This window comes from Octopus sinensis, linkage group LG2, assembly GCF_006345805.1.
Source record: "Octopus sinensis linkage group LG2, ASM634580v1, whole genome shotgun sequence".
Lineage (NCBI taxonomy): Eukaryota > Metazoa > Mollusca > Cephalopoda > Octopoda > Octopodidae > Octopus > Octopus sinensis.
In genome coordinates, this window is record NC_042998.1 from 3796778 (window position 1) to 3809328 (window position 12551).

General features: G+C 36.2%; 1 protein-coding gene across 3 annotated transcripts in view; it reads left to right on the forward strand.

The window, feature by feature from the left end:
- Window positions 1-12551, forward strand: part of LOC115232408 (A disintegrin and metalloproteinase with thrombospondin motifs 7) — a 313827-nt gene that overhangs the window by 237246 nt on the left and 64030 nt on the right. For 2 of the 3 annotated variants that reach the window (XM_029802264.2, XM_029802265.2), the window contains exons 20-21: window positions 156-305; window positions 840-1760. In XM_029802264.2, the coding sequence (XP_029658124.1) occupies window positions 156-305; window positions 840-1760 (1071 nt within the window). The remainder of the gene's footprint in view (window positions 1-155; window positions 306-839; window positions 1761-12551) is intronic. The other variant, XM_036511342.1, reaches the window with a different exon arrangement.

Here is a 12551-nt window from a genome sequence, read left to right on the forward strand (position 1 = left end):
TTTGGTGGGGAAATTTGCAACCTAGTATCATGAACTTTCTGCAGCCCTAGTTTTAATGCTGATTTTTGTTAAAAACTGTGTATTATGCATGAAATTTTATAGTACAAAAATATATGACAAATATTGTTACAATTCTTTTCTTTGTATAATTTCAGACTTGCACGAATAATCCATGTGGCTGGAAAAAACGAGAGGTTGTTTGTGAAGATCCAATTATTGGATGTCACAATGCTACAAAATTAGCCACAAGTGTTCGTTGCTCTAACATGATATGTGGACACTGGTCTGTCAGTGAATGGTCTTTGGTAGGTCAACTAAAAAAACTCAACTTTATTTTGAAACTTATTACTATAGTGGAAAAGGCTGACAGTAAAGTACCTGTGTTTAATTTTAAACTTCTCAGTTCTGTATTCAAATCTTATTAGAATTAGTTTCACCTGTAATAAATCTAGAGGTTTATTAAAGTAAATAAACATTAAAAAACTGGTGTTAGTTCAGTCACATGAAACATATTCTAAAAAAATTAACCTGGTAGAGAACCAAAAGAAATGTTAGATTTGAGATATTTTTCTTTCGTTTCAATTTGAGTAACAATAATAATATTTCTTGCTGCTTCTTAATATCTATTTTTTTTGTGTCATTCTCGGTTTCTATTTTTGGAAGATATAAAATAATGTAAACAAGCCTGTATTTACAGCTGTTGATTCTAACTTTGAGAGAATTTCACAGATTAAAATTACTTTTAGCATATCCTAAAAAAAAAAACGAACTAAAAAAAAGTGTTCTTGTTTAATTCTATCATTCTGTGCTTTTTTTTAATTAAATTCTTTTATTCTCAGTGTTCCAGATCATGTGATGGAGGCTTTCACTATCGAGATGTTACATGTGTTGGTATGGAATTATGTGATCTTGATCTAAAACCAAGCTCCAAGAAGCATTGTAATATACAAGAATGTACAGAAATGTTGCCCCCCACCATAAATAAATTAAACTCCGATTCACAATCTTCATCCTCTTCATCGCCACAGCCATCATCCCCAATGACAACTACTGTACCAACAACAGCAGCAAGAACCACCACAACAACAACAAGGCCGACAACAACAACAAGGCCGACAACAACAACAACAACAACAACAACAACAACAACGATGACGACAACGACAACAACAACATCATCATCATCCCCTTCATCTACTACAACATTACCACCAACAGCAACCACTATAAAAACAACCTCAACAGTGCGACCAAATCTAATTGAACCTACTCTGACAAGAAAAACCACTCTTAGCGTTCCAAGGAAAACCATCCCTAAAACATCTGCAAAAACTACAGCATCGACTACCAGCAGCATTGCTACCTCACCAGTTGCTTCCACAACAAGGCCAGTCACTAGACGCAGTAAGACCAAACATATTTTATCAACAACTCCATCAATTTTGAAGACAACTTTGTCAAATGCAAATAATGGCAAACAGAGAGAACAGCATCCAGGCCACAGGAGCGATGTCAGTGATAAACACACCGATAATTTCATTGGCAATGATACCAAAGAAGACCAGAAGAACAAAACAAATAAAACTCATTCGGATGATCTGCCTTCTGTTCCTACTTCCAGACCCACAAAAGAAGCTGGTAAAAATAAATCTGTTACAAGTCATGTATCACATGATAATAACAGAACCAAAGCCAAAGCACCAACTAAGAACAAACCACCTCCATCTCGTTATCAATGGACTTTCAGAAAATGGACTCTTGTAAGTATAACAACCATTATTAACATCACATTTGCATATTTGATTAGCATTGTATATTCAAACAAAAAAAAAACGACTCATGAAGCTTTAAAAAATATCTGGATCAAAATTCTTTCATCATCATCATTGTTCGACCGTGGTCGAGACAATGGAATTTACCATGCTACGCCAGACTTCACGGTCCATCATGGCATTACGGAGGTCCTGTTGCTGGATGCCTGTATCCCTGGAGATTACATCAGGGTAGGAGAGTGTGTGCCCTCTGGTATTGCGAGTAGATGGCTCATATAGTAAAATTCTTTACTATATGAGTATCTAGTTTGAATATTGATGTGTGTGTGAGTGCATGCATGTGTATGTACTGTATGTATGTATATATGAGATTTTAAAATATTTGCTAAATACTTTGAAATTTGAGCTGTTACTATAATGACACACACATATATATATATATATATATATATATATATATATATAATAATAATAATAATAATAATAATAATTGTGTACAGTGCTCAGGTGCACTACAACTCATCTAAAGTGTATATATAATCAGGTGTAGTTTCGACGGATTTCGGGAAGCATGAGGGCCTTAAAGGATGCAGTGTCATGGCAGTCAACAACTGATGCAGGCAGTTTATTCCACGCTTCAGCAACTCTGAGCGTGAAAAAATGTTTCCGAAAGTCATGGGAGCTGTGCTGTTTTCTGACTTTGTAGGCATGTCCACGTGTGTTAGACACATGGAGATCAAAAAGGTGTTCAGTGTTGTTGTTGGTGAGGTGGTTGATAACCTTGTGGGTGTTTACCAAGTCCGTCGCCAGACGCCGGAGCTTCAGTGAATCCATGCCCAGGGAAACAAGGCGCTCAGAATATGGTAGGTGTCTGATGGAGGGTATGCGTTTGGTTGCACGTCTCTGGACAGATTCCAGGAGGTCAATGTTCTGAGCAAGATAGGGATTCCAAACTGATGATGCGAATTCCAAGTGTGGTCGTACCATATATATCATTTATCTTTTACTTGTTTCATTCATTAGACTGTGGCCATGCTGGGGCACTGCCTTGAAGGATTTTTAGTTGAACGAATTGACCCCAGTACATATTCTTAAAAAACCTGGTACTTTTTCTATTGGCCTCTTTTGCCGAACTGCTAAGTTACAGGGATGTAAATAAACCAGCACCAGTTGTCAAGTGGAGGTGGGACAAATATAAACAGAAAAGCACATACACACTCACACATATATATACATGACAGGATTCCACACAATTTCCATCTACCAAATTCAGTTACAAGGAGCTGTAGTAGAAGGCATTTGTCCAAGGTGGTGTGCAATGGGGCTGAACCCAAAACCATGCGGTGGCAAAGCAAGCTCCTTAACCACACAGCCATGCCTGTGCACATGAACACATACACACACATACTCTCACACACACTCACATATGGTATTCACGTATATATACATACACATTCACATGCACTTATATATGTAAATATACACACTCACACACACATGCTATATATATACATGCACATTTTCATGCATACACACACACATATACATATATATATATGCACTCTGACACACATATACTACTTATATACATGCACATTTTCATGTATATATATGTATATCATCATCATCATCGTTGTCATTTAATGTCTGCTTTCCATGCTGGCATGGGTTGGATGGTTTGACTGGGGACTGGCGAGCCAGATGGCTGCACCAAGCTCCAGTTTGATCTTGCAGAGTTTCTACAGCTGGATGCCCTTCCTAATACCAATCACTCTGATAGTGCAGTGAGTGCTTTTATGTGCCACTGGTACGAGGGCCAGTCAGGTGATACTGGCAACGACCTCGCTCACATGGTGTTTTTACATTCCACCTGCACAGGAGCCAGTCCAGCAGCACTGGCAACGATCTTGCTTGTACATTGTTTTTCACGTGCCACCGGCACAAGTGCCAGTAAGGCAACGCTGGTAATGATCACACTCGAATGGTGCATTTTATGTGCCACCAGCACAGGAGCCAGTCAGCAGCCCTGGCAACGATCAACCTTAGGTGGTGCTCTTAATGCTCCACTGGCACAGGAGCCAGTCAGCAGCCCTGGCAATGATCAACCTTAGATGGTGCTCTTAACGCTCCACTGGCACAGATGCCAGTCATGTGCAGCGGTCATCAAATTTGATTTTGATTTCACTTGCCTCAACAGGTCTTTGCAAGAAGAGTTTAGTGTCCAATGAAGGAAAGCTATGCATAAGTGGGCTGGTTACACCCCTGGCATAGGCCACGGGTTATGGTCTCACTTGGCTTGCCGGGACTTCTCAAACACAGCATATTTCCAAAGGTCTTGGTCACTAGTCATTGCCTCTGTGAGATCTAATGTTTGAAGGTCATGCTTCACCACCTCATCCCAGGTCTTCCTGGGTCTACCTCTTCCACAGGTTCCCTCAAACGCTAGTGTATGACACTTTTTCACACAGCTATCCTCATCCATTCTCACCACATAACCATACCAGCGCAGTCGTCTGTCTTGTACACCACATCTGATTTTTCTTAGGTCCAACTTTTCTCTCAAGGCACTTACACTCTGTCGAGTATGCACACTGACATTACACATCCAGCAGAACATACTGGACTCATTCCTTGCAAGCTTACACATGTCCTCAGCAGTCACAGCCCATGTTTCACTGCCATGTAGCATGGCTGTTCATATATATTCATATATATATATATATATATATAAAATATTATTAGAGACAAAACCACTATTTTGCAAAACAAACAAGGAAAGACTTAATCAATACATAAAATTTTAATAAATAGTCAAAAACAAGTTTCAAAATAAATTCCTTTCTAGAAGGAATAGGAATATCTTTCAAAGATGAATCCCAAAACAGCGGTTCTATCTTACCTGTAAAATCCATAATTTACGAAATTGAGGTATTACACTCAATATACAAAATTATCAATATTATATAATAATAAATATTAGGGAATAAATCCAAATTTACAGGGAAAAAATCAGATTTAGGATTAAATCGATTTTATAGTAAAATATTATAAAATATTATTAGAGACAAAACCACTATTTTGCAAAACAAACAAGGAAAGACTTAATCAATACATAAAATTTTAATAAATAGTCAAAAACAAGTTTCAAGATAAATTCCTTTCTAGAAGGAATAGGAATATCTTTCAAAGATGAATCCCAAAACAGCGGTTCTATCTTACCTGTAAAATCCATAATTTACGAAATTGAGGTATTACACTCAATATACAAAATTATCAATATTATATAATAATAAATATTAGGGAATAAATCCAAATTTACAGGGAAAAAATCAGATTTAGGATTAAATCGATTTTATAGTAAAATATTATAAAATATTATTAGAGACAAAACCACTATTTTGCAAAACAAACAAGGAAAAACTTAATCAATACATAAAATTTTAATAAATAGTCAAAAACAAGTTCCAAAATAAATTCCTTTCTAGAAGGAAAGGAATATCTTTCAAAGATGAATCCCAAAACAGCGGTTCTATCTTACCTGTAAAATCCATAATTTACGAAATTGAGGTATTACACTCAATATACAAAATTATCAATATTATATAATAATAAATAATATTTTATAATATTTTACTATAAAATCGATTTAATCCTAAATCTGATTTTTTCCCTGTAAATTTGGATTTATTCCCTAATATTTATTATTATATATATATATATATATATATATATAAATCATCAGTTTCATTATTATCATGCCAATCGTTCAAGTTTTAAACTTAACCTCATATTATGTTGCACCGTTTTGAATGATTATTTCAAGGGACCAACAGTTTTATTTTCATATGATGGATGTAGTGGGAATTAGTAAAACTATAGCAGATAGTGTTTTTATATATCAGCCGTAACTGGATCAACATTAGACACTTGTCTCTTGTTTCAATGTTTGTCAAAGACAGTGTGTTCTGCTCTGCAAACTACCCATTTCAGTCCACATATTTTTAAAACATGATGTACTTTTGGAATTCTAATTGACAGTTTTTCATGTCGATTACTAGAAAATGCATTCAGCTACAAAATTAAATGCTCCAATAATTAATGTAAGTAATAGAAATTTTAAAATGCATGTCGCACAATGAATCTTAATTGTTATCGTGTTTTAATTTAGATATGATCTAATAAGCTGGTCATAACCATCTCCTACAATTATAGGGAAACACCTGAGCCCGGCTCACATGGCTGCTAGAGACTATTTCTAAGTCATACATCAGCTTTTTCAGTGGGTTATGCTGTAAAGGATGTTTTTGGTTAACCTGTTTGATCTTACGATATAGCAATGCCCCATCAACTTTCTCCATTTCCCCGTTGTTAGATGATCATCAAAGAGATCAATGTGTAGTTTTAATTTATCTGCAGAATTTATTACTTGTGGTCTGACCCTTTCAAAAGCCTCTCTTTAAATAGTTCTTCTGTGATTTCCTTTTGAAGTTCCAATGTGAGTGTTCAAGATTAACAAGCATAGGACAACTGATTAGATTCATATCAAAGAGAGTGGAGATATATAAATAGCAAACAATTTCCTGCTTACTTGTAATCACCAGTTTGTTTAAGAACTATACTTAACAATACATCTTAATTTAGCAGAAATATTTTACTTGAAATAATATTTATATTGTTATTATTCTATACTTTAAAGATAAATGAATCATGCTGCTTTGATGTAATCACATACATTATATATATATATACATACATTATATATATATGTATATGTATATGTGTGTGTGTATATATATGTGTATATATGTGTGTATATATATATATATATATTTATATTTATTTACAGATTATATATATGCAAGACTAAGTTAAATATTTTGTACAATAACTAGGTTGTTTATTTAACAAGGTTGAATTAATATAAATTATTTATTTTACTTGAATAATCTCATGATTTTACTTGGTTAAAATAATTTACACATATATGCATACTTTAATTTCAGGCAATATTTAGTGAGTACATGAAAAGATATAAGTTTGAAATTATTTTGTTGTCAAGTTCAAGGTTCAAGTTGACTGAGTCTTGATAATGAACTTCACTTTACTCTCTGTATTGTGCAAATCCTATCAGTAAATAATCAGTTGTTATTCTTAAATTTACTTTCCAATAACCCTTTCTACTATAGGCACAAGGTTTGAAATTTTGGGAGTCAGGGACTTGTCAATTACATCAGCCCCAATATGCAAATGATACTTATTTCATTGATTGCAAAAGGATGACTGGCAAAGTTGACCTTGGTGGAATTTGAACTCAGACTATAAAGACAGAAAAAATGGCATTAAGCCTCTTGTTTGGCATGCTATCATTTCTGCCAGCTCACATCCTTAAATTGCTTTGGCGTCTGTGTCGGTGACACGTAAAAGCACCAACCGATCGTGGCTGTTTGCCAGCCTCCTCTGACCCTTGTGCTGGTGGCACGTAAAAAGCACCCACTACACTCACAGAGTGGTTGGTGTTAGGAAGGGCATCCAGCTGTAGAAACACTGCCAGATCAGACTCGAGCCTGGTGCAGCCTCCTGGCTTCCCAGACCCCGGTCGAACTGTCCAACCCATGCTAGCATGGAAAACGGACGTTAAACGATGATGATGACCCATGCTGTAGAATATACGTGAAACTAAAACTGAAAATAGTTTTCTTCTGATTCCTTGTAATTGTGAATTCTTTCTGTCCAACCTCATCCTTAAACCAGTTTTAAAATGCTTGAATATCACAACCTCACAAGATCTATTCTATGAAGACTTACTTGTTATCTATAATGGAATATAGTAAACATAAAATTCTAACTATAACATTAAGAATTATCAATGGAATCTGTAATGTTGAAGGTTGTAACAAAAAGCTGATAGATTTCCAGTTTTATGAAACTAGGAAAAATATAGATATTTTTGCCAAAAAGAGGTGGAAAAAATTCTTTTACAACTGAATAACACAGCTTTATCTCTCTCTCACTTTTACCTTCATTTTATTTTTAATGTATACCAGAGAAATACATATAATGCAAAAATAAATTGACATCACATTTCTAAATAAATCCTTCATATTAGAAATGAAATAAATTACATTTTTGCTATAATTTTCTATGTGTGTTTTTATCATTTTCATATATCATAAATCAAATCATTTCCAAAGACAATGTATTCATACAGACAACTTTACATCTCTTTCTTTCTCTCGAAATCTCTTTCCATCTGTTTCTCCACAGGAACACATAATATTAAGTATATTCATGCCATTGATAGCTGTCACTTGCTTACTAAATCTACTGACTATCATTATATTCCTCATCTGTTGTTTTATAATTATATTGGAGGATATCACACAGATGGGTTGGTAGAATCATTAGAACAATGGAAGTAATACTCAGCAACATTCAGTTGAGGTTCAAGGTAATATTTAGTTATGGAGGGTGGCGAACTGGCAGAAGCATTAGCATGCCAGGCGAGATGCTTAGTGGTATTTCATCTGCCGTTATGTTCTGAGTTCAAATTCCGCCGAGGTCGACTTTGCCTTTCATACTTTTGGGGTCGATAGATTAAATACCAGTTACGCACTGGCATCGATGTAATTGACTTGATCCATTTGTCTGTCCTTCTTTGTCGCCTCTATGTTTAGCTCCTTGTGGGTAGTAAAGAAATAGGTATTTCGTCTGCCGTTATGTTCTGAGTTCAAATTCCGCTGAGGTCGACTTTGCCTTTTATCCTTTCAGGGTCGATAAATAAAGTACCAGCTACGCGCTGGGATCGATGTAATCAACTTAATCCCTTTGTCTGTCCTTGTTTGTCCCCTCTATATTTATCCCCTTGTGGACAATAAAGAAATAGGTAATATTTAGTTATGGTTCCAGCATGTGGGGCAAAATGCTAAGAAGCATTTCATCTGTCTTTACATTCTGAGTTCAAATTCCATTGAGGCTGATTTTGCCTTTCATCCTTTCAGGGTTGATGAAATAAGTATCAGTTGAACTCTAGGGTTGATGTAATCAATTCACCCCCACCCACCAAATTGCTGGCCTTGTACCAAAATTTGAAATCAATATTTAGTTAAAGTCTTTGCATTCTGAGTTCAAATACTGCTGAAGGCTACTTTTTCTTTCATCCTGTCAAATCGATAAAATTAGTAACAAGCAAGTACTGGAACCAACATAATGATTGATCCTCCCCCAAATCAAAGGGGCTGATCACCCATTAGTGGATAAATAAAAAACTGAAGGATCAAGTGATTGCCTCAATTTATTGTTGCTAGTGTATGAGATAAATATTAATTGTAGTATCTCACCAGAATGTTATATACAACAAAAATTTTTTGAATTCTTAGATGTGGTTGTGTAGTTAAGAAACTGGTCTTTAGCATTGAACACTTTGTTGCATCCAGGCCAGATTTTTAGTCTCAGGATATCCTTCTCTCTCCCTCCCATCAATCTTGGGTACCCTGTCATGGGCCATGGGTACTCCCTTCCTTTCTGTTTAAAAAGTGAAGAAACTATATGACATTGTCTTTTCTTCAGCACATAATTTATGTAACCCTTTGCTCAGTACCTTTGGGAAGTTGTTTCTTTAGTTGGTTTATATTAACATTAAAGGGACTTTTGGATCACCCTGTAAAACTAACATCAAAATGAAATTACAACCATTACACACCACGAAAGAATATAACTTGAACAAAATTATGTAATCTTTTCTTCTTCTTTTGTCTGTTGATCTTGTGACACCCAGCAGGCTTTTCATCCTCTTTCATTTGATCGAAACAGAGCATCGTTTGCTCATTGCTGTCATCACATCTCACATGTTATTGCACTTGGCATTTTTCCATTAACATTTTTCATACCCCGTCCATTTGTCATACATATATAACCTTAACCCCGCCACCTTAATTTTATTGTTCAAATCAATATGCATTAATGTTAAGAATGCTTGATGTAACAAATGGGAAATGACAGATGATGTAATGCTGTTGCAGAGAAAATGGGAATATGACAAAGCTATAGACTGATGCATTCAGTCAAAAACGTTTACGGCTGACTTAAAGCATGCATATTTATAAACAAATAGAAATTAACAAAGAGAATATAAAATCATCCAGTAATCCATTTGGATATGTACTTTTGTTAATTTTTAAAGCTCAGACTATGAAAAATGAAACACTTAAGTCAGTGCAGGGAGCCTTAAAATGCTGATTACATAAATTATGTGCTGAAGAAAAGACAATATTATATATTTTCTCATCTTTTAAACCTGACCGACATCTCTGGACATAAGCTGTGGCTGTGAAGACCTGACAAATAACGTGAGTTCATGGCTGTTTCCTGCACCAGCTTCACATAGAAGCCCCAGCCCATCCAAAGTACCTTGGATCACAGGACGGCCTGCTGTGCTTACCTTGGATCATAGGGTGACCTGCTGTGCTTGAGGAGGCCTATTGAGTCAAGTACATCAACATCAAAATAAAAATCAAATGGAAATTGTAGTTGCGATACCTGTGCCGCTAGCACATAAAAAGCACCAACCGACCGTGGCCATTGCCAATCTCCCCTGGCACCTGTGCCGTTGGCTCATAAAAAGCTAGCACTACACTCACAGAGTGGTTGGCGTTAGGAAAGGCATCCAGCTGTAGAAAAACTGCCAGATCAGACTGGAGCTTGGTGCAGCCTCCAGGCTTCCCAGACCCCAGTTGAACTGTCCAACCCATGCTAGCATGGAACAAGGACGTTAAACGATGATGATGATGATGATGAAGGGTGTACCCATGACCCATTACAGGGTATCCAAGATTGGTGGGAGGGAGAGAGAAAGATATCCTCAAGCTGAAAATCTGGCCTGACTGCAACAAAATGTTCACTGCTAAAGATGCCCAAAGTGCCAGATGCTAGTGTTAAACCAAAATGCAACCTTCTCCAGCTGAGCATCCATAATCTCATGGAGTCAAAAGTGCTAGTGACATGTAAAAACCACCCATACTGGTGCTGTGTAAACCAGTACACTCTGCAAACTGGTTGGTGTTAGGATGGGCACGCAGCCTTAGAAACCATGCCAGAATAGTCAGGGAGCTTGAACAGTCCTAGGAGTAGACACAAGAGAGATGGGAGGAAAATATCCACAGTCTTAGTTGTCCACACTTAGGAATTTAGTAGGTAAGTTTAATAACAGTTGCTTTTGATAGAACCCTGTATAGGAGGTGCCTGAGGATTCAACCCTTATGACCCTCCCAAGAAGAGAAAGCTAGGAAAATGGATGGATAGATATTCCAGCAAATATGGGAAGCAACTGCGGATCTGTTTTAGTTTTTTTTAAACCTCCTCAATGAAATGTAGACTACAGTGTCCTTGTCAAAGTAGCTGAAAATACAGATTAGTAATTTCGTTTTTGGATTTGGTTTACAAGATTCTTTTTATGAGTTCGTGTGTTGAAGCATATTCTGTTGTGTCTGGGGAGAATCATTTTCTTTTTGTGCCTTATAATGTAATACACTCATTGGTAAAATTTCCACTTTTTTCTTATTTTTATTTTCCTAAAATTTTCGATGCGTCTTGCAACCTTTTCAATAGTCTTTTCAAGAGTCAAAACTGTTGAAAAGGTTGCAAGACGCAACGAAAATTTTAGGAAAATTAAAATAAGAAATGAGTGGAAATTTTACCAATGAGTGTGTTACATTATAAGGCACAAAAAGAAAATGACTCTCCCCAGACACAACAGATTAGTATATAATACATATAAATTCATGGTTCTTTCAGTGAGTGGAAAAGTTATTAAAACTTTTTGGAAAATAGATTATTGAGGCTAATTATATATCCAATATAATTTTTGTCTGACAAATATATTGGATTAATTTTATATTTATTCATTTGCTAAAAACCCTTCTCTCTCTCTCTTTCCACCTCCCTACATCAGTATGTCCTTCTCTCTTTCGACTTTCAATAAGTCTGTTCCTTTCTATTTCTTACTCTCATATCTTCTTTCCCCCCTCTCTCTCCTTTCCCTTTCTCACAATAATAGAAATATCACTCTTTCTCTCCCCCCTCTCTCTCTCCTTCTTTCTTGTTCTTAGCAGCTGTCCTCCTTTTGATTCTTCTCCTCCCCCCTCTCAATAGTTTCGTTCTGTCACTATCTTTCTATCTCTATCAGTAACCATAGACATTTTTTTCTCTCTCTGTCTCTTTCACTCTTTTGCTATTCTCTCTCTCTCTCAGTAACAATACATATTCTCCTGTCTCACTCTCATGCTTTCACTTCATTCTCCACTCCTACTATTACTCCTTCTACTGCATCTACTTGCCTATTAGTCTTTCTGTTTCTCAGTTTTTGAACAAGTCTGTGTGTCTCTGTGTGCACAGAGATGCACAGCTATGTTACATAGACATAGTGCCAAAGGTCCCAGCAATGCCATCACACTTCAGGACCAGTTACTGCAACAGCCTGGGTTTCAAGAGCCCACTGCTTTTTAATATTCTCCCAAAGAGTCTGAGGAACTTACACAAAGTAGATGTAGGGGTTTTTAAATCAAAGCTGGACCTCTTCCTGTCGAGAGTCCCAGATGAACCTACCTCACGGCAAGAGGTGCAAATGAAGGTAGCTATATCAAACTCCATGCTTCACCAAGTGCCACATATCAGAAGAGGCTCTTAGTAATAACAGTGTAGCAAAACAGCGGTGCATCAGCATGGCCACAGCTCTGAGCTAAAACTAGAGAGAAAAAAAACAAACAAATTTAATACAACCAACCA